Genomic DNA, 23,224 nt, shown 5'->3' with positions numbered 1-23,224 from the left:
CACACACACACACACACACACACACTCCACAAGAGTGTCCTCAGGTAAGCCCAGGTGGGTCCCCAGTTCCCCAGGAGCCAGATCTGTTATCAGACCAGTCATGCAGGTCTCCTAATGGAAGGTCTCTGGTGGCCTTTGGGCACCTAGTTCTGTGATACTGTTGCAATTAGAAATTTGAAGACACACTGAGGTAGAGAAAGCTTATTAATACAGCAAGTGCATCTGCTCACTGGTGGAACAAGAGCCTCAACACCACAGGTGTTTATGGTGTGGCTCAAATTCACTTTAGAATAAGTGCTTCCCTTTTTTCTGTCACCTGGTACATTTCTTCATTCTTGCTGTTAGACTGTCTTATCAACCTGACCCAGAGATATCAATGTTGGCCTGCTCTCCAAATCTGGATTATTGATGTCAGAATATCCCTTTAAACAAAGGATGAATTCTGCCACACACTCCTTTTTTTTTTTTGTCTTTTTTTTTTTTTTGTCACTCTGGGCCTGGGAGTTGTCCCTGAGCTCTTCAGCTCAAGGCTAGTGCTCTACCACTTGAGTCATAGCACCACTTCCAGTTTTCAGGTGGTTAATCAGAGATAAGAGTCTCATGGACTTTGTTGCTGCGGCTGACTTTGAATGGCAATCCTCAGATCTCAGCCTCCTGAGTAGCTAGGACTAAAGGCATGAGCCACTGGCACCTGGCTTCTCTATAAATTTTTACTTATGTAATATATTTCCCAGTTTTTTCCACCATTTCCACCATTAACTGAAAGTTTTTGAAACACATATTTGAAAACAAGGTATGCACATAGTACTTTGTTAATTAGTTTTTTGGTTTGATTTTGTTTTTGTCGTTGTGGGACTTGAACTCAGGGCCTGAGTGCTGTCCCTAGAGTGCTAGCACGCTACCACTTTGAGCTATAGCACCACTTCCAGTTTTTCTGGTGGTTAATTGGAGATAAGAATCTCACAGACTTTTCTGCCCATGCTGGCTTCAAACTGTGATCCTCAGATCTCAGCCTCCTGAGTAGCTAGAATCATAAGCATGAGCCACCAGTGCCCGGCTTGACTAATTTTTTGTTTGGGTGCCAGTCCTGGGGCTTGAACTCAGGGCCTGGGCACTGTCCTTGTACCTCTTTGTGCTTTACCATTTCCACATGGCCTCGCTGGACTATCAGAAAGGTCACACAAAGCCCACTTCCTCCTTGCTGAAGATATCTACCAGCCAGTCTCCTGGGTCTTCATTGGGGCTCTCAGGCTCCGTCCTCTGGTGACTGTGGCCCATTCTGGAGGACATTTAGCATGTCGTTCAATGTGACATCAGAGGCCATTGCTAGGGTCAGGGACCCACAGACACTGTCTTCCTAAGAAGTTGTGCAGCACTTCTGAGAGGGAAACAGCCCTCCCAATGCCCTCAGAGAATCAGTAGAGAGAACAGATACCTTGGGCCGGGCCTACTGCCTAGTGGCCCAGGAGCACCATCCGAACATGCCAAGGACCCAGTGTATACCCTCTGCGTCACACTTTGGGTCAGGAGTCAGGGACGCACAGAGTTGCCAAAGGCCTCATCTTCTCCTGCCGCTCCCTTGCCACATGCCCATCATTGCCTCACCTGAAGCAAGGGGTGGGCTTCGTGGGGCGGGGGGGGGGGGCCCTGAGCCAGCCAGGTGCTTTAAAGAACATGCAATGACGTGATGGGGAGTTAAACATGAATTTCTCTCTGTGTGTGTGTGTGTGTGTGTGTTGTGAGAAGAAGTATCTTTTCTATCAAAATGGGTTGCTTACTGGGGCTTGAATTCAGGCCCTAGACACTGCCCCTTAGCCTTTTTGTTTGATGCTGGTGCTCTATCACTTGAGCCACACCTCCATTCTGACCTTTTGGAGTTAACTGGAGATAAGACTCTCGTAGATTTTCCTGCCCTAGCTAGCTTTGAACTTCGAGTCTCAGATCTCAGCCTCCTAAGTAACAAGGCTTACAGACATGAGCCACGCACATCCTACTTTCACATAAATTTCTAAAGGGCCTTTTTCTCTTTATATCCGTAAGGTCCACCCCCAAGGAGGGCTCTATGCAAATACTCCGCCCTCCCCCACACACACCTGTCTGTACCCAGTACCTGCATTACTAGGTAACTGGCACACCTGGAGGCAGTTAACGCCCTCTTCTCTGAGGTCAAATCCAATCCCCCTGCCATACCTCCTGCCCCTGCCCTAGATAAGGCATGGTCCTTCAGTGTTTCAGGCTCTTCTCTCAGGCCATGCATCATCTCTGCCACAGGCCAGCAGTTCGGGAATAAACATTTTTTCCTGCTTGAATAACACGTGTGGTGTTCTCCCTTTTCAGCTACCTACTTTAATGTCTTCTTTGCTCCTAAGGCTTGTCTTATGTTTAAGCCTATTTATTGTTCTTGTGTGGTTTGGATCTGCTCCTGAGAATATTTAGCTCTGTTGTGAGTCCTAGGAAAGTCTCCATTTAAAACCACAGCGGATGGGCTCCCCAGCCCTAGTGGCAAGAGTGCTTGCCTCCTATACATGAAGCCCTGGGTTCAATTCCCCAGCACCACATATACAGAAAATGGCCAGAAGTGGCTCTGTGGCCCAAGTGGCAGAGTGCTATCCTTGAACAAAAAGAAGCCAGGGACAGTGCTCAGGCCCTGAGTCCAAGCCCCAGGACTGGCAAAAAAAAAAAAAAAAAAACCACCACAGCAGAGCTGGGTGCTAATGGCTCACACCTGTAGTCCTAGCTACTCAAGAAGCTGAGATCTGAGGACCTGGGTTCAAAGCCAGCCCAGGCAGGAAAATCTGTGAAACTCTCATCTCAAATTATCTAAAAAGCCATGGGTCCAGTGGAGTACACAAAAGCTCAGGGGCGGGGCGGGGAATATTGCCTAGTGGTAAAGTGTTCGTCTTGTATACATGAAGCCCTGGGTTCGATTCCTCAGCACCACATATATAGAAAAAGCTGGAAGTGGCACTGTGGCTCAAGTGGCAGAGTGCTAGCCTTTAGCAAAAAGAAGCCAGGGACAGTGCTCGGCCCTGAGTTCAAGCCCCAGGACTGACAAAAACAAAAACAAAACAAAAAAGTTGTTAAAAAAAAAAAAAAAAGCTCAGGGCAGCTGGGGGCCATGGCTCACACCTGTACTTAGAGCTACTCAAGAGGCTGAGATCTGAGGATCATGGTTCAAGGCCAGTCCAGGCAGGAAAGTTCTTGAGAGTCTTATCTTCAAGTAATCACCAGAAAACTAGAAGTGGAGCTCTGGCTCCACTCTACCAAAGTGGTAGTGTTAGTCTTGAGCAAAAGAGCTTACGGACACCTCCAGGACTGACAGACAAAGGCATGCCTGCTTGTGTGCATGCGTGTGCATACACACACATTCACACACACACAAAGTGAAGCCTTCCCAACTCTTGTCTCTAATTCCAGCCTTTTCCCGTGCCTTTCTCTTTTCCTTTTTTAAAAAAATTATCATTGTTAAGTAGTTGTACAAAGGAGTTACCATTTAACAATTTATGAATACAATGTCATCCCTTTCAACATTCTCACCCATCCTTCTCTGACCCACCCTTTTCCTCACTCTTCTTCATTTTGTAGGACATACACTGGACTCTCCTATGCATTTTCCCCTCTTCTCTTCATTCACCTACCCTTTTCTCCATGACCCCACCCAATTCCTTTTCAGTACCCATTTTCTGGTGTTTTATTTGCTGAACTTTGATTTTGGCTTTCTAAGGAATACACTATTTGATATCCTGTGAATTCTACACACTAGGAGAAAGAATGGAAGAGACTTCCAATGCATAAGCATTTCCTTTAATCTAGAAATGCTCCCATTAGAGGATGAGCAGAAAGGGTATACAAAGGGGAAAACACCTGTAATGGGTGGGTGGCTGCAAGAGACTGGCCAACAGCATCAGGGGTTTCCACCTGCCCCTTGGAGAGGGCACTTAAAGTCTCCAAAGACACGGGCCCCCTGTTCTGTTCAACCCTAGGGAGACTGAAGTCAAGTTTCCCCTTAGTCTAAGAGGCTCACCATCTCAAACAACAGTCTCCATGACGTTGAGGGAAACAAAATAAAAATAAAGAAAACATAAATCTCACAAAATAATACTGTTCTTGGAATGGAAAGTTCAGATGTTACTTACAGATAGATAACTCTATTTCCCACTCCAAGGGAGAGGGAAAACCAAGAGGTGGATTTAAAGCCTCCTTCAGAGTGCTGTGTATCCCAGGAGGCAGCCAAGCATGGGAAAGGTCTGAAATGAAAGGCCCAAAATGGGAAAGACTCTTGGCAATCTGAGCAGTTCTGCTATCACTAACATAATCCATTAATAGATACTTCTGATCTACGTAAGATCTAGCACATTCATTATTAATGTTGTTAAACACAGCAGAAAAAACAAAGAGCCTTTCTGTGGGGAATATCCTCTAGCCATGAGTGAGTTTTAAAATGAAGTTTACCCCCAGGCTGCAGCTCGCCTGAATAAAAAGCCTTGCTTTTGCATTTCAGAAAAAAAAAATGAAGTTTACCCAGGCAGGGTGGTACATACATGTAATTCCCAGAACTTGGTACATGGATGAAGAAGGATTCCAAGTTCAAAGCCTGAGTTCCATCCTCAGCACTGAACAAAACCAAACCAAACAACCACCACCACCAAAAAATAGTAAGGAGTTAAACTCCAGTTCATTGGGTCCTAAATGGATAGATTCAAATGAGGCAATCAAGACACCACTGTGGGGTGTGGGACACAGTTTAGAAAAGAATGTGTCCTTCTCCAGTTCCCAGTGGGTCTCCCACCCCCGACATGCACTCTCCGTTCCTCTCACACCTTCGGGCCTCAGGTCACAGGACTAAAGTGGGAAAATGAGCATGAAATTCTCACACAAAACACAGAGCTGGTTGGGCAATGCTGGCTGATGTCTGTAATCCTAGCTACTCAGGAGGGTGAGATCTGAGACAAATCTGAGACTCTTATATCCAATTAACTAGCAAAAAGCTAGAAGAGGAGCTGTGGTTCCCCGTGGTAGAGCACCTGCCTTGAGGAAAAAAGCTAGGGGAGAATTCTCTGGCCCTGAATTCAAGTTCCCGTACCAGCATTTTTTTTTTAAATGGAAAGATCTGTAGCTTATTAAAGATAGGAACAGTCTTTGCCAGTTTTCACTACAGGGCCTTTATTAGTCATTGAGGTTAGTAAAACCATGGTAAGAAGGGAAGCAGGAAAGGATGGAGGGAGGGAGGGAAAGAGAGAAGGGATGGAGGGAAGGAGAGATTCCTTTAGCCTACTTGCAGTGTTCAGAGTGGAATGACCCTATATGTTTATGGAGATTTCTACCTGAACAATAAATGAAATTTGCCTCCTGAGGCAACTCTCAGTCATTAAGATCCAAGTGTAGTAAGGACAGTGTGCAATGAAATGCACAAAGTGATCACACAGCTGGCTGTTCAACTAGTGGCTCACAGAGTATGGTTCTTAAACAAAAATTACCTGCAGTGAATGGCAAAAACTCAGGTTCCCAAGCTAAACTGGAGCTGCTAGGGCCTTTGTGGGCAGGGATGAACAGGTCCTGAGCAGTTGAGCTCTTACATCAGCCAGGTGTGAAAAGCATTCTTCTACAGTCACTCATGCCTTGCCCCATCTGAGATGAAGTTTTTATTAAAAAAGAAAGAAAGAAAGAAAGAAAAAGAAAAAGCATTGGGCTTGAAATCCAGAAACCTTCCACTGAACAATAGTTCTGCCATACCCTAGCCTTGTGACCTTGAATAAGTTATCTCCACACATAAAACAAAGACAGTATTACCAGGAGAGATTAAAAACCGGATGCAAATTACAAAGGGCAGGCTGACAGTCATGTCTGTAATCCCAACATTCAAGAGACTGAGGCAGGAAGATCTTGAGTCTGAAGCCAGACATATCTAGATGTCAGAGAGAAGAGAGAAACAGACGAGAGAAAGAGAGTGGGAAAGAGGGAAGGAGGGAAGGAGGGAAGGAGGGAGGGAGGGAAGAAGAGAGGGAGGGAGGAAGGGGAGAGAGAGAGAGAGCCCATGTAGGGGACATGATCCTCCCAATATCAACCTCCTGAGTAGCTAGGCTTATAGGTGAACCCCCAGCATTCAGCTTCTTAAGTATATACATATATATATATACATCTATACATACATATATATATATATATATATATATATATATACATACACACACATATGCATTTTGTGTGTGCCAGTTCTGGGGGACGAACTCAGGGCACTGTAGCTAAGGTTTTGTGCTCAAGACTAGAACTCAGCCACTTGAGTCACAGCTCCAGTTTTGGCTTTTTGTACTTACCTGAAGGTTAGAGTCTCCCAGACGTTGCTATCTGGCCTGACTTCAAACCATGATCCTTAGATAACAGCCTCTTGAGTAGCTAGGATTACAGGCATGAGCCACTGGCACCCAGCAAAAATATAACAATATTTTAAAAAATAAGTTGTTGGACCAGGCGCTGGTGGCTCACGACTTTAATCCTACCTACTCAGGAGGCTGAGATCTGAGGATCGTGGTTCAAAGCCAGCCCGTGCAGGAAAGTCCCTGAGACTCTGGTCTCCACTTAAGTACCAGAAAATCAGAAATGGTGTTGTGACTCAAGTGGTAGAGCACTAGCCTTGAGCTGAAGAGCTCAAGGACAACAACCAGGCCCATAGTTCAAGCCCCAGGACCAATAAATAAAGTTGTTGGATATATCCATGAGAAAATAAGTAATAAGTCCAGCACAGTAAAATGTTACTGAGTAAAGGGAGTTAAATAGACAGATACTCACTATGCATTTCAACTTTTCTATATTTGAACATGTTAACATAACAGTGTTTGGGGGGAAAAAGATGGAAAATAGAGTTGCTAAACTGTCAAAAGCAAATGTGTTTGGTTTTTTTTTTTTGGCCAGTCCTGGGGCTTGGACTCTGGGCCTGAGCACTGTCCCTGGCTTCTTTTTGTTCAATGCTAGCACTCTGCCACTTAAGCCACAGCGCCACTTCTGGCCATTTTCTGTATATGTGGTGCTGGGGAATCGAACCCAGGGCCTCATGTATATGAGGCAGGCACTCTTGCCACTAGGCCATATCCCCAGCCCCCCAAAAAAGCAAATGTGATACACACAACTCAGAAGCCCCAGACCTGGAACTCACAGCATCATTGAGCAGTGAGTCAGTCTACCAACCTGCCAAGTCTCTAAGAGGCAAACTACCTGCAAACCTCAGTGTCTTAATTCATGTTAGGCTAGCAGCCTTTTGCTAGATGTAGAAATCACAAACATTTGCCCACTAAATGGAGCAGGGGCATTTTCCTTTCACCTTGACACTCTAGCCTTAATCTCAGACCTCACTATTCTCAACAGAAAGACAAGGCTCAAGTGCATACACATACTCCAAAGAGTTTCTTTTAGAAACCTGAAAAAAAATTAAGATTTATCTGGGAGACTAAACCCAGGGCCTGGCCTGTCCCTGAGCTCTTCTGCTAGTGCTCTACCACTTGAGCCACAGCTCCACTTCTGACATGTTGTTGGGGGGTAGTTAACTGGAGATAAGAGTTTCACAGACTTTTCTGCAGATCTTAGCCTCCTGTGGAGCTAGGATTAACAGACATGAGCCACTAGTACTCAGCAGTATTATTACCTATTTTACTTATTTTTATCTTTTAAAATATATTTATTGTTATAAAGGTGATATAGAAGGGCTATAATTTCATAAGTCAGGTAATGAGAATATTTCTTTTTGGACAATGACACTCCTTCCTTCATTCTCAGTTTTTCACTCCCATCCCCACTCACGTGTTGTATGGTTCATTTTCAACATAGTATTATTATTTTTGTGTGTGTGCCAATCCTGGGGCTTGAACTCAGGGCCTGGGCACTGTCCCTGAGGGTTTTTTTTTGAGAGAGAGAGAGAGAGAGAGAGAGAGACCAAATTTTACTACAAATCATAAAGAATATTTGCATATTAAACGCATTATTACAAAGAAAACTAACTTTAATAGTAATGTTTCTCAAGTTTCTTTTTGTAGAATACAAAGATACTTTGAAGACAATATGTGGTAAAAACAATACTATTCATTTGATACTGCTCTAGACCACTGTGTAGAAATGTAGTCGGAAGTTCAAAGTGTCTAGATGTTTGGGGACTGGTTGGTATTCTCTGCCAATAGATGAGAAAGCAGGTTCTAATTTCCTTCGGTGAGCACACTGTCTGATTTCAGCTGAGCTTTCCTTATGCTCTCCAAGTTCAGCTGTTGATATTTTCTTTTAAAAAAGCCACACTGAAACGAGGGAAGAGAAAGCCCAATTACAGACCTAAAATATCCATGTTTTACAAAACAATCAATTTGATGGCTGCCTAAATATCCCCAGGATGCTCTGTTCATACTTCTTTTTCCTACTTCCTCGTCTGAGTCTCTCCTTGAACACCAGTACCTCCAGATCCTTCTTCACTGCTGCATTTCCTGGTGTTCATCCTACAATGAGAGCTAACCTCCCACGTTCCTCTGAACCCCCAGAGCACTTGAACCCTTTCAGCTTAACCCATTCCGCATAGTCATATATTTCTAGCTATACCAGATCAAATCCTGTTCATGTAAGAATACTCAGTACAGCCTGCCCTGCTAGGACAGAATGAGCTCAAGCAGGACCTCCTACCACCAGAACTCAGAATCTAGGAGGAAGGGCAATAATTACTATACATTGGAACAAGTGCCACAGTTGGAAGGTTTTCAGAAGGGAGCTGGGTCACAGGACAAACACATAACTCAAGAAGGAGGAGCTAGGCTGTTTTCAAGGAAGAATGAATAAGAGCAAAGTGAAAAGTGGGTACAGGAACCCTGGGAGGTGGTTCTCCAGAAGAAACATGACTTTAAGGCCATTTTCAACTGGGCTACAGGAAAAAGCAAACACTTAGGAGCAGAGAGGGGAAGAGGCTGAAGAATAGAGGGGCCTGAATAGCAAGAAAATAGTTGGGACACTAGAATAGAAGACAAGGTAAGAATTTTAAAAGGGGAATGCCAGTCAGACCCGTTTAAGCAGTTCTTTCTGTTTGTTTTGCCTAAAGCATGCTATGGTTAAAGCAAGAGAGAAAAGTGGCCACAAGTCTAGAATAGCTGCACTAGGTTCAGAGTTGGTCAACTAGAGGGTGCTGGGCCCAAACCCATAGCGCAGTCCTCTCTTACCCTGTGAAAAAAAAAAGAGTAGAACTGACCTTGAATAGGATTGCTACAATCACCAACAGAACCAGAAGGCCACCAACACTGCTGCCAATTATGAGAGGCAAAGAACAAGGCTCCTCGCTGTTCAGGAAGATGACAGTGATCTGGACGAGGCAAAAAGATCGCTTGATAAATCAGATAAAAGAGGGAAAAAATTCCACATTATTATCCCCCCCGCCCAGTGGAAATACTATTTTAATGAGCTACATTCACACTTTTGTATAATACATTAAACCATGCCTTGTAAGTCAATGTGTTGAACATAAAATATCATTAAATATGTTCTATTTTTGTAAGGTACTACCAATAATCATTTATTACGTATATTTAAATTCTGTGTTTCCAGACATTATAGCTACATTACAGTTTCTTTTCCCTCTCCTTTGGAATATTTTTTTAAAGTTTTTATTGAGTTTAAGTAACCACATATATTTTACAGTATACATTTTAACCTTCACAATGATGACAATCATCATTCTATTTTACAAAGCTTATGAACTCTATGAACTTTTACAATAAAACAATTCCTTCCAAGTCAGGTGATATGTACATTTCTTTCCTTTTGTTTAGTAACGTCTGTTCCCTCTTTCTCACTCCTTCCCTCCCAACACCACCCTTGAGTTGCTCAGTTCACTTTCATCAATGTCCGATGTAGCTGATGGGCTCCTCTGCTGTATTTTTTTTTTTTTTTTTTTTTGGCCAGTCCTGGGGCTTGGACTCAGGGCCTGAGCACTGTCCCTGGCTTCTTTTTGCTCAAGGCTAGTACTCTGCCACTTGAGCCACAGCGCCACTTCTGGGCATTTTCTGCATATATGGTGCTGGGGAATTGAACCCAGGACCTCATGTATATGAGACAAGCACTCTTGCCACTAGGCCATATCCCCAGCTCTACTGTATTTTTTTTTTTCACCCGCTTTCTATTAATTCTGTACCCTCTTCCCAGCTTCCCTGAGATGTGTTCGTGCATACCCCATATATGAGGTAGGGAATATAGAGTCATCTAAAAATAGTAAGACAGTTTCAGAAGAGGTCCTTTGTTTCCTTATCTTTGGGGCACTTTTCAGTCTGTATGTTATTTTACGTACATGTGAAGAGGTGCTTGGGTCTTACTATTTGGTGTTTTTCTCCCAAGGCCATCCTCTTTTGGTCTCACTGTATATTGGTATCTGGAGTCCTGATTACATTGTTATATTTCCTTGTGTTTTAAATCTAACACCCACATATCAGGGAGACCAAATACCTTTTGTCTCTTTGATCTTGGGTTATCTTTTTTCTTTTTCTTTTTGGCCAGTCCTGGGCCTTGAACTCAGGGCCTAAGCATTGTCCCTGGCTTCTTTTTGCCCAGGCTAGCACTCTGCCACTTGAGCCACAGTGCCACTTCTGGCCATTTTCTGTATATGTGGTGCTGAGGAATTGAACCCAGGGCTTCATGTATATGAGACAGGCACTCCCAGCTGCTGATCTTGGCTTATCTTGATCAACATGATTTATTCTAGTTCCACCCATTTCTCAGTGAATGCCATTATTTTATCCTTTCTAATGGCTGTATAAAATTACATTGTATATAGGTACCACATGTTTTGGATCCATTCATCTGTAGTGGGGCATCTGGGTTGTTTCCCTATCTTGGCTATTGTGAACAGTGCAGCAATGAACTTGAAATTGCAGGTGTCCTTGCCGTATCCTGGTTTCCATATTATTTTAAAAAACAAAATATGAGACCTTGGCAACATACTGTGTATTGATCCAGAATGATGACAGTATAGCAAAAAATTGGCATGTTCACTTATGCAGCATTTTGGGTCATCTAATGACCAAAATAGTTTATAGGAAACCATTCTAGTGTCTTATCTAGAAAAACCAGCTTGTCAGGAGAGTGCAACCTTGTGAGAATGATGCTCTGACAGTCTGAAAGAAGGTCTCCTGGCAGCAAAGACAGGGTTCTACATCTAGCTGTGCTCTTGTATGTCCTTGAGCCCTATTATCATTAGCTTAAAGTAGTGACTTATGTAAACAATCTCCAAGGGCTATCCAATTTAAGTCGGAAAGAGTTTTTGTTTTGTTTTTTATGCTTGTACTGGGGCTTAAACTCTGGGCTTCAAGCTTTCACTCTGCTGGCAAAAGTTAAGAGTCTTGGGCTGGGAATATGGCTCAGTGGTAGAGTTTCTTGTCTAGCATGCATGGGTTCAATTCCTTGGCACCACATATATAGAAAAAGCCAGAAGTGGTGCTATGGCTCCAGTGATAGTACTAGCCTTGAGCAAAAGAAGCTCAGGGACAGTGCCTAGGCCCTGAGTTCAAGCCCCAGGAATAGCAGAAAAAGGAAAAAAAAAAAAAAAAGAAAAAAATGTAAGAGTCTTAGAAGATTTGTCAGCCTTGGCTGGCTTTGAACTGAGATTCTCAGATTTTCTTTTGAGTTACTAGGATTATAAGCATTAGAGGCACAAGCTACTGGTACCCGCTGACAGACTTTTAAAAATCCTGCACAAACCCCCAAAGTCTTTCGAAATATATCTTCCCCAAAGGGGAATGTGACAGGTACTGGTCTGCTTTTCACCACCTAAGAAGGTATGTTCCTGGGAGACACAATATATTCAAGGTTCTGTCCTTGTGTGGTACCAGTAGGGCTTATCACTAGAAGTCATTCGTTTTCCTATGGCTCTGTCTCTGTCAGGGGTCATTTTCTCCAGGCTGGGCTAGAACAGACTGGAATGGAACATGCTTTTCCACTGGGACTCAAGGGCTCCCAGGCGGTGGTCAGAGCACATTGCAAGGTGGGGCCAGAGGGCCATCAAGACTTCCCTGCCTGCCAGGCACCAGAGGCCAAGGCCTACAATCCTAGCTATTCAGGAGACTGGAATCTGAGAATCATAGCTCAAAGGCAGCCTGGATAGACAAATCCAAGAGCTGATCTCTAATTAAAGCAGGAAATGGAGGCATGATTCAAATGGTGAGTGAAAACAGCCAAGTGAGAGCACAAGGTTGAGTTCAAGCACCAGTACCAGCATTAAAAACAACAACAAACAGACAAAAAAAAAAAAAAAAAAACACCTCTCTGCCTGTCCAAAACACATAGTTCCCTTCTTGCTTGAGATTTAGCACCAGGTTAGAGATGTTCTGACCCTTGAGACTTCTTCTAATTAAGTTATAAATGCTGACGAGGGGCTGGGAATATTGCTTAGTGGTAGAGTGCTTGCCTCGCATGTATGAAACATTGGGTTCAATTCCTCATCAGTAGCACATAAATAGAAAAAGCCAGAAGAGGAACTGTGGCTCAACTGGTAGTATGCTATAGCGCCTTTGAGCAAAAAGAAGCTCAGGGACAGTGTGCAGGCCCTGAGTTCATCAAGCACCAGGACTGCCAAAAAAAAAAAAAAATGCTGACTAGTTTTAGGGTTCACCCTCCAGGCCCTGCATAACTCACAAGTAGCTGAACTTAACAGAAGTTCGTTCTGGGGCTTGGGAATGAAGAAATACCAAAGCAATAGAGCAGGACAAAGGATGAAGAACAAGAGCACAGATTGTTTTCTATGGAAGACTCAAACCTGGGCTTAGGACATGAAAGGAACCCCAAGGTAACAGTGCTATAACTGGCCAGATTTGAGTAGAAACAATGCACCAAGCACTGGTGGCTCATGTCTGTAATCCTAGCTACTCAGGAGACTGAGAACTGAGGTTCATAGTTCAAAGTCAGCCCAGGCAGCAAAGACCATGAGACTTTTTTTTTGGGGGGGGGGGTGTCAATCATGGGGATTAAACTCAGGGCTGGGCACTGTCCCTGAGTTTTTTCACTCAAAACTAGTGGTTCTACCACTTTAAGCCACAGGGCCACTTCCATTTTTTATGTGGTTAATTGGAGATAAAGAGTTTACAAGGACTTTTCTGCCAGGGCTGGCTTCGAACTGTAATCCTCAAGATCTTAGTCTCCTGAGTATCTAGGATTACAGGCATGAACCACTAGTGCCCAGCGACCATGAGATAATTATCTCCAATAAATCACAAAAAAATGCCCCAAGTGGTGCCATAGCTTAAATGGTAGAGTGCTAGCCTTGAGCAATAAAGCTCAAGACAGTGCCCAGGCTCTTGAGTTCAAGCCCCAAAACCAGCACTCAAAATCAAACAAACAACACCCCCCCACACACAAACTTATTTCCTCAAGCCTTCTCCCTTCCTCCCCCAAGTCTCTTCAAAGGCTTAAATGCACAGTTCTCCACAAATTGTCCCAAGGCTACCATGGCAGCAGGAAGGAAGAGCCAAGACATAGTATATACTGTGGGTGACAAAGACTCCTAGTGGACAACACAGAAGCCGCTGTGTCAGAAGTTGATCAGGAGTCATCAGAGAGCCATCCTCCCTTGCCAGCGACTGGAGAAGATCCAGTTCACACTAACAAGATGGAAAGGGCACCTGATGGGAGTTTTCATAAGTTCCAAAGGGAAGGAACATGGAAGAAAAATCCTTTTGCTGACCTCTTCTTGCTTCCTGCCTTGCATCTTATATTCTGTCATGTGAAAATTAAAGTTGAGCCTCTCTAATGAAAAACTCAAAAATCCAGTATGCTCCAAAATCTAAAATGTGTGTGTATGTGTTGTACACACATGTGTGTACATGCATGTGCATGTATGCATGTGCACTGGTACTGAGGCTTGAACTCAGGGCCCCATGTTTGACATTTTTGTTCAAGGCTAATACACTTGAGCCACACCTCCTCTTCCCAAAATCCAAAAATTTTTTAGTATTACATTGGCATTTGAAAAGTTTTAGATTTTGTTAGATGTTCTATTTCAATTTTTGGATTAAGAATGTTCAACAACCAGGGGCTGGGATTGTGGCTTAGTGGTAGAGTGTTTGCATAGCATGCATGAAGCCCTGGGTTCCATTCCTCAGTACCACATAAGCAGAAAAAGCCGGAAGTGGGTCAAGTGGTAGAGTGCTAGCCTTGAGCAAAAGAAGCTCAGAGACAGTGTCCGGGCCCTGAGTTCAAGCCCCAGGACTGGCCAAAAAAAAAAAAAAAAAAAGCTGTCAGGCGCTGGTGGCTCACACCTGTCATCCTAGCTACTCAAGGAGGCTGAGATCTGAGGATTGTAGTTCAAAGCCAGCCCAAGCAACAAAGTCCATGAGACGCTTATCTCCAAATGACCATCAGAAAACTGGAAGTGGTACTGTGGCTCAAAGTGGTAGAGCACCAGCCTTGAGCTGAAGAGCTCAAGGGTCAAGCCTCAGGACTGACAAAAAAAAAAGAATGCTCAACCAGCAAAACGGAATACTGCCAAATTTAAAATGCTCTGAAATCTGAAATACATCTGGCCCTAAGCATTCTGGATAAGAAATCACCTGAACACTATCTGGAGTTGGGTAGATTTGTGCTATCCATGAGAGAAGGCATATCAACACAAGAACCAGAAAAGGAGGCCCCTGAGCCCAGGTCTGCTGCCCTACCTACACAGATAGCAGCATGTGTTCTGATGGTACATTTACTGGATTTTCCCCTTGTGGTTGAAATGCATTTGGGTACACAGCTATTCATATCTATAGATTCACTGCAATTCAGGTGCTTATTGGCAGGAAGTACTTATTTATTTTGCTATGACAATGAATTTAAAGAAAGGAATCTCAGGGGATCTATACTACAGAAATTAAAGCTTTAGTAAGTGGGGAAAATATCTAAATAAATTAAGAGTATACATATAAGAAGTGATCAAGAATAGCTGCTTTTGGAAAGGGAATTGGGAGTGCAGGGACAGGGAGAGTGAAAAAAATTCTTCTTGTACTAATTGGTGGCAGAGTAAAGATCAGAAGTGATAAGAAATGGTTTTCTGTACAAAGCCCCCAAAGGTGGGCACAGTTTTCCCAGGGCACTACCCAGAAACCTGCCAGGGATTACCTTAGTTCTGTGGTTTTCTGCATTCAGTCCCTCATACAGAGATTTGTTGAAAGATATTTCACCAAAGACCTGCAGTTCAGTTACATCTCTTAGTAACTACAAGACAAGAAAAAAGGAAGGAAATAAAACATCTTTTAGACATAGATTCACTGTTTCTGAATAGTATTTACCATCCTTCCTTTTATAGGTATTTCTTCTTCAATTCTTTTTTTTTTTTGCCAGTCCTGGGCCTTGGACTCAGGGCCTGAGCACTGTCCCTGGCTTCTTTTTGCTCAAGGCTAACACTCCGCCACTTGAGTCACAGCGCCACTTCTGGCCATTTTCTGTATATGTGGTGTTGGGGAATCAAACCCAGGGCTTCATGTATACGAGGCAAGCGCTCTTGCCACTAGGCTATATCCCCAGCCCTCTTCAATTCTTGGGGGCCTTGTTAATGGCCTCAGCGCCCACACAATTACTCAAACAAGAAATCTGCAGTTATTCCTCATTCATTTTCCCTTACCCTACATCTTGTGTCAGAACCTCCCACCCAAAGTCATTCTTCATAATTTTTCTTGGTGCTGGTACTGGGGATTGAACTCAGGGCCTTGGTGCTGTCCCTTAGCTTCTGCCCTCAAGTCTGGCACTCTATCAGTTGGGCCACAGCTCTACTTCTACCCTATTTGTGGGGGGAGGGGGAAGGGGAATAGTAAGAGATGAGTCTCATGGACTTTCCTGCTGGATTCAAATTGTAATCCTCAGATCTCAGCCTCCTAAGTATCTAGAATTATAGGCATGAGCCACTGGTACCTGGATCTTGACAATTCTTTTTTTTTTTTTTAAATATTCTTTCTAGCTGGGTGCTGGTGGCTCATGCCTATAATCCTAGCTACTCAGGAGGCTGAGATCTGAGGATCATGGCCCAAAGCCAGTCAGGCAGGAAGATCTGCAAGACTCTTATCTCCAAATAACCACCCGAAAAAACCAGAAGAGATATTGTGGCTCAAAGTGGTAGAGCACTATCCTTGAGCAAAAGAGCTCAGAGACAGCACTCAGGCCCTGAGTTCAAACCCCATGACCAACAACAACAAAAAAAATTCTGTCTTGCATATGCCCATTTTGTCCCAATGCCATGGTTACTTCCTCAGCTCAGACCTTACCACTCTCATATGGATCATTGCAAATGTGAAACTTGATAACTAGTTCCCACTTTATAATAAGTTGTCAGACAGGCCTCACTATGAAAATAATATTGGCGCTAATAATATAAAAGGGAACTACTAAGCCAGCTGCTGATGGCTCATACCTGTATAGTAATCCTAACTACTCAGGAAGCTGAGAGCTGAGAATCACAGTTCAAAGCCAGCCCAGGCAGAAAGGTCTATGAGACTCTTATCTCCAATAAACTATACAGAAAAAGCTAGAAGCAGTGCTGTAGCTCAAGTGGTAGAGAACTAGACTTGAGCAAAAAGGCTCAAGGACAATACCCAGGCCTTGAGTTCAAGTCCTAGGACTGGCACACAAAAAAAGAAAAGGAACTACTAATGAGACGACTAAAGGTAATGTTATGCAGGGGCTGGGGATGTAGCCTAGTGGCAAGAGTGCCTGCCTCGGATACACGAGGCCCTAGGTTCGATTCCCCAGCACCACGTATACAGAAAACGGCCAGAAGAGGCGCTGTGGCTCAAGTGGCAGAGTGCTAGCCTTGAGCAGGAAGAAGCCAGGGACAGTGCTCAGGCCCTGAGTCCAAGGCCCACGACTGGCCAAAAAAAAAAAAAAAGGTAATGTTATGCAAAGAAGTTACAAGAACAATTTGATGATGTATTTTCATTTGCGCACAAATTATATAAAAAACAATAAATCTGTTACTATTACTGCAGTAGCAATTTAAAAAAAAAACCAGCTTTTTTTTATAGTTTAGGCAAAACACAATGAATACTGTAGTATAAATCTTATTTATTTATTTTTGCCAGTCCTAGGGCTTGAAGTAAGGGCGTGGGTTCTGTCCCTGAGTTTCTCTTACCCAAGGCTAGCACTCTACCACTTGAGTCACAGTGCTACTTCCAATTTTTTTCTGTTTAGGTGGTATTGAACCCAGGAATTGAACTCAGGGCTTCATGCATACTAGGCAAGCACTCTATCACTTAGCCACATTCCCAGCCGTGTAGTATAATTTTTTTTTTTTTTTGCTAGTCCTGGGCCTTGAACTCAAGGCCTGAGCACTGTCTCTGGCTTCCTTTTTGCTCAAGGCTAGCACTCTGCCACTTGAGCCACAGTGCCACTTCTGGCCGTTTTCTATATATGTGGTGCTGAGGAATCGAACCTAGGGCTTCATGTATAGGAGGCAAGCACTCTTGCCACTAGGCCATATTCCCAGCCCCTGTAGTATAAAATTTAAAAATGTTTTTGTGGATATAACTGAGGAAAAGCATATTATGTTTTAAAAAGTCATCATAACCAAAGACCTGTACTTTGGAATTTAACTTGAGATATAAATCAACAGAATAATGAAACTTTTTGAAACTAATAGCTATAAACACTTAATGGGTTTGTATAAACATATACATAAAAATAAACATAACTCCTAACTGGTTTACTTGAAAATGATGATAAAATATAAGGGGCTAATAAAAGAAAAACAGTTAACTTTTATAAAATCTAAAGCTACAGTGGGATAAAGCACTGATATTTTTTTCTGGAGAAATAAAGAGTTTTGAGGAACACTGTAGGATTTTTGTTTGTATTTTCCAGTACTTTTGTTCTTCAAATTATTATTATTATTGCCTATCCTGGGGCTCAAACTCTGGGCCTGGGCATTGTTCCTAAACTTTTTGCTCAAGGTTAACACTACTTCTGGCTTCCTGTGATTAATTGGAAACAAGAGTCTCAGGGACTTTCCTGCCAAGCCTGGCTTCAAACCTCAATCCTCAGATCTCAGCATCTTGATTGGCTAGGATTATAGGCATGAACCTCCGGCCCTGCGTAAATTATTTTTAAAGTTATATTTTTCTATTTTTATCTTTAAGTAGTTATACAAAGGGATTGTCATTCAACATAGCAGTTTATGAGTACCAGACATCTTGATCAATATCACGCTTTTCATTGTTCTCCCCATGCCTCCCAAACCCATCCCTCCCCTCAAATTGCATTGAATATTATGATTGCATCCTCCCTCACTGCAGTAGTAATCTTATGTACACAATGAGTCCATATTATATGTACAGTAGTTATGTAATTGTTTGTCTTAGTTAAAGGAGTTTCAAGTTTTTGTGAAATTTAAAAACAAAAAGTAGGCTACAATACCTACTTTGAAGTACAGTTTTTAAGTTTTATGAGTTTGACTATAAAAATCCTTAAAATGTTCATGTTTTAAGAAAAAGAAAGAAACAAACTACAAGTACCCTGGCTCTGAGTTCAAGCCCCAGTAAGGGCATACACGCAAATAAATAAATATAAATACATAGGAGAGAAAAGTGAGTATTAAAAGATAAAGCTTGGGGAGTGAATGTGGCTTAGTGGTAGAGTGCTTGCCTAGTATGCATGAGACCCTGAGTTTGATTCCTTGGTACCATATAAACAAAAAATAAATTTAATTTAATTTTAAAAGGCTATAAAAATAAAAAATAAAGCTTGAGCTGGGTGCCGGTGGCTCATATCTGTAATCCTAGTTATTCAGGAGGCTGAGATCTAAGGAAGTTTGAAGTCAGCACAGGCAGAAAAGTCAGTGAGACTCTTAGCTACAATTAACCACCAGAAAACCAGAAGTGGAGCTATGGCTCAAAGTGGTACAGGGTTAGCCTTGAGCAGAAAAGCTCAGGGACAGAATCCAAACCCCAAGCTCAAGCCTCATGACCACCACCACCAATAACAACAAAAAAGCTAAAGCTAAAGAATTAACAGGGTAGGGCTGGGAATATGGCCTAGTGGCAAGAGAGCTTGCCTCCTATACATGAAGTCCTGGGTTCGATTTCTCAGCACCACATATATAGAAAACGGCCAGAGTGGCACTGTGGCTCAAGTGGCAGAGTGCTAGTCTTGAGCAAAAAGAAGCCAGGGACAGTGCTCAGGCCCTGAGTCCAAGGCCCAGGACTGGCAAAAAAAAAAAAAAAAAAAAGAATTAACAGGGTAGTACTTTGTAGATGGTGAAAAACAAACAAACCCAAAACCATGGATTTTAGTCTAAGTTCAAATTGCACTACTTTCTAGGCAGGTGCTCTCTACACTTATACATTACCCACCTTACCTCCCACCCTCCTTTTCCTTTCTTTTTTCTTTCATCAGGGGGCCTGGCACAATGTTTGCTTTCAGAAGATGGGTAGCTGTCAAGTGAGGAATTATTTGTAGAAGTTAGAGAAAAGCAGAGGCAGTGAAAGCAGTTGCAAGGTTACTGCAATAGCCCCAAGAGATAGTAGACTGTGAGAGCAGTAGAGATGGAGAAAAATGAATATATTCTAGAAGTGAAATGGGAGATCCTTGCTGCTGGAACAGATATGGGCATGCAAGATGGGAAGGAGTGGCAGGTAATTCCTATATTTCCTAGTGTGGAACCGGAGTAAATTACCTACTGAGTTGCCTGACTGACTGGCTAAGGAACAAACTGGGACAGACGGTGGAGGGTCTCTCTCTCTCTCTCTCTCTCTCTCTCTCTCTCTCTCTCTCTCTCTCTCTTTCTCTCCCCCCCAGTCTCTCCCTCTCTCCCCCCCTTCTTCCTCCCTCCCTCCCCCCCTCTCATTTTTTTTTGCCTGTCCTGGGACTTGCACTGTCCCAGGCTTCTTTTTGCTCAAGGTTAGCACTCTACTACTTGGGCCACAATGCCACCTCTGTCTTTTTCTATATATGTGGTGCTCAAATCCAGGGCTTCATGTATACAAGGCAAGCACTCTACCACTATGCCATATATTTCCAGCAAGAGGCCTATTTTTGACATTACATTTCGTATGCTGTTTTCCTTTCTAAAGCAGATGCCAGAGCGCTGGAGAATCAAATCCGAAGTGCTGCAGTGCCAAATACCTGCTTAGCCTGATCCAAGGAGATCTCTGCAGCCACAGTTACATTTTCTCTATCTGATGTGATGGCACAGCTCACTAAATGCCATTGCTCCACGTGCTGGAAAGACAAAACTCTTATTAGTGTAATCCCTCAGGAAAAATGAGAAGCTGATGTTGCCCCCAGAACCTCCCTCAGCCTTTCCCCAGACCCTCCCCCAGCCTTTCCCGGTCTTCCCTCCGCCCTCAGGGGTGGCGGTGGGGGGGCGGGTGGGGATCACCTGCGCGGCCCCGCTCCAGCTCTGGCTCACGCAAGCCCGCTCCTGGCTCTGAGCGCACACCGTGCGTTCCTGAAACGAGAGCCATTGCTCTGTCCCAGCACGCCCCGCGAGCGCCACCTGGCGGCATCTGCCGGGCCGCGGGAACTGAGGCCTGGCGCGGCGGGCGGCGTCGGAAGCGCGCGCCCTCGCGGCAAGTCTCGCGTTGTTTGAGTTTAAACCGATCGGCGGGCACCGGCCATGGCTACGTCGTTCCAGCCGCCGGGGAGCCGGCTGCTCCGCACGTACGGGGCCGGGGGCGGCGGGAGGCCGCGGCGGCGGCCCGGCGAGACGGTCGTGCATTGGTTCTCGCCGCAGGACCGGAGACGCTTCTTCAGCAGCGGCGAGTCCTCCCCGTCCGTCGCCTCCGACGACCCCGACGACCCCGACTTTCCCGGCAGCCCGGTGACCCGGCCCCGGCGCACGGTGACCGCCCGGCCGCGGCGCCCGAGGCTGCGGGCGCGGCCCCCGCAGAAGTGCAGCACCCCGTGCAGCACGCGCCACCCGCCGCTCTTCCCCAGCCCCGGCCCCAGCCCGCGCTGCTCGGGCCGAGACCCCGGCGTGTGCGGCCTGCCCGGAGGCTGTGGCGCCCTGGACGCCAGCGCCTCCCTGTTCAGCTCGCCGGCCCCGTCCGGGTCCCCGGGCTCGCCGGATGCAGCCCCGCGCGGCCGCCGCCTCCCCGCGCCCCGCCCGTCCCGGGAATCGGCCACGGGAGAAGACTGCGTCCTGCGGGAGACCACCTTCAGCGCCTTGGACTCATCGGGAAACCTCGTGGACGCGAAAGGGCCGCGGCAGCGAGAGGGCCTGAAGGGCCCAAGCACAAGAAAGAGCAGAGCCGCAGATGGCCGTGGGCCCGGAGGCTGTCAGGGACTTCATTCACCTGGGGAAATCGACCGCCCTGTGAGAGCTGGGCCTAGCCGGAAAAGGAAACACCAAGAAGCGGGGGAGATCTCAGCCTTCCATTATCACCAGACTAAAAGCGGCCAAAAGATGGAAAAAGATTCGTACCCGTCCCAGAATGTGACTCATCTAGACAAAGCCTGCTCTTGGGCCAAAACCAGGGCCTCTTTGAATCTCCACAAGAAGAAAGTTGTGACTGATGTGTCAGAGGTATGCAGCACCCACACCATTGCCACTTCTCTCTCTGGGTCTCTCTTATCAGAGTGTTCAAACCTTTCTATCATGAATGGAACAAATAGTGCTCTTGGATCCTGGCTTTCCTCCTCTATGCATTTGCTAAGTCCCCTAAAGACTGTACACGTCCCAGACAGAAGGGCATCTGGTGCTGAAAAGGTTTATGGGGAATGCAATCAGGAAGGTCCTATCCCCTTTATCTCTTGCTTTCCCACAGAAAAACTGAAACACTGTGAGAAGATTGGGGAAGGGGTGTTTGGTGAGGTGTTTCAAACAATGGCTGGCCAGACACCTGTAGCACTAAAAATCATTGCCATTGAAGGAGCAAGTTTAGTGAATGGATCACATCAGAAAACCTTTGAGGAAATCCTGCCAGAAATTATAATCTCCAAAGAGTTAAGCCTCTTGTCTGATGAGACCTGCAACCGTACAGAAGGCTTTATTGGGCTGAACTCAGTGCACTGTGTCCAAGGGTCTTACCCTCCCTTGCTCCTCAAGGCCTGGGATCACTATAACTCAACCAAAGGGTCTCAGAATGATAGGCCTGATATTTTTGAGGAAAACCAACTGTTCATTGTACTGGAATTTGAGTTTGGTGGCATGGACTTAGAGCAAATGAGAACAAAGTTGGCCTCCTTTGCAACTGCAAAGAGCATTTTACATCAGATCACAGCCTCCCTTGCAGTGGCAGAGACAGCTCTGCGCTTTGAGCACCGGGACCTGCACTGGGGGAATGTGCTCTTAAAGAAAACCAACCGTAAGGAGCTCCACTACACCCTCAATGGGGAGACAAGCACAATCCGCACCCATGGGCTGCAAGTCAACATCATTGACTACACTCTGTCCCGAGTGGAGCGGGATGGAATTGTGGTTTTCTGTGACATTTCCATGGATGAAGATCTATTTAGAGGTGAAGGTGACTACCAGTTTGAGATCTACAGGCTCATGAGGAAGGAGAACAACAACTGCTGGGATGCATATCACCCTTACAATAATGTGCTCTGGTTACATTACCTCACAGACAAGATTCTGAAGCAAATGACCTTTAGGTCTAAATGTAACACCCCTGCCATGAAGCAAATGAAGAAGAAGCTCCAACATTTCCACAGGACAGCACTCGATTTCAGATCTGCCACCGACTTGCTCTGCCAGCACAGTCTGTTTCAGTAAACCAGTGTATTTTACTGCCTTAAACAGAGGGTCCCTGATCTTAAAGCCTCTGGTACTATTTTTCGGTCTCCATCCCCAGTCTCAAGGTGGAAACAAATGTTTGTTGAATTAACTAAGGTTGCTGTTAACAGATATTCTTTAAACTACCTATAAGAACCAGTATTTATAACTTGTAAGTCCTCTTTCTAGTTGTCAGCAAAGTCCATCTGTAAATTGCATATTTTTGGTTTTGAGCCTTGATCTTTTATGTAGGCCGAGCAAACAAAATGCAAACAATAATCAAGAAAGTCCAAGTGTCAGCTGGTAGGCTGAGTTGCTACTTTAGATATTAGGCCTCCCCTGGGAACTGGACACAGTCAACTGGGAGCACAGAGTCAGAAGCAAAGACAGGGAAAGACTAGAGGGAGAGAAAAGGAAGACAGACAGTTTGTGGAGGGAAGTGTGAGAAATGTTTTTCAAGTTCTCTTATCACATAAAGCAGAATTTCAATTTTCAAAAGGGAAATAAATGTTTTCATGGTTACTAATAATGTTGGAATTT

The 23,224-nt window shown here is 44.6% G+C and overlaps 2 protein-coding genes across 2 annotated transcripts in view; one reads left to right on the top strand and one right to left on the bottom strand.

The window, feature by feature from the left end:
• Positions 1 to 7,972: 7,972 nt before the first annotated feature.
• The window catches only part of Itgae (integrin subunit alpha E), a 64,092-nt gene continuing 48,840 nt past the window's right edge, over positions 7,973 to 23,224 (bottom strand). The window contains exons 27-31 of the mRNA XM_048366257.1: positions 20,345 to 20,413; positions 20,089 to 20,184; positions 15,100 to 15,195; positions 9,209 to 9,319; positions 7,973 to 8,276 (exon numbers count right to left, since the gene is read on the bottom strand). Coding sequence (XP_048222214.1) covers positions 8,181 to 8,276; positions 9,209 to 9,319; positions 15,100 to 15,195; positions 20,089 to 20,184; positions 20,345 to 20,413 — 468 coding nt within the window. The 3' untranslated portion in view covers positions 7,973 to 8,180. The remainder of the gene's footprint in view (positions 8,277 to 9,208; positions 9,320 to 15,099; positions 15,196 to 20,088; positions 20,185 to 20,344; positions 20,414 to 23,224) is intronic.
• Positions 20,546 to 23,203, top strand: Haspin (histone H3 associated protein kinase). Its single transcript, XM_048365960.1, has one exon. The coding sequence runs from the start codon at positions 20,582 to 20,584 to the stop codon at positions 22,682 to 22,684; it is 2,103 nt and encodes a 700-aa protein (XP_048221917.1). The 5' UTR covers positions 20,546 to 20,581; the 3' UTR covers positions 22,685 to 23,203.

Source organism: Perognathus longimembris, chromosome 17 (assembly GCF_023159225.1).
Source record: "Perognathus longimembris pacificus isolate PPM17 chromosome 17, ASM2315922v1, whole genome shotgun sequence".
Classification (NCBI taxonomy): Eukaryota; Metazoa; Chordata; class Mammalia; order Rodentia; family Heteromyidae; genus Perognathus; species Perognathus longimembris.
The sequence above is the reverse complement of the archived record's forward strand: the minus strand, read 5'-3'. Positions and strand labels throughout refer to the sequence as shown.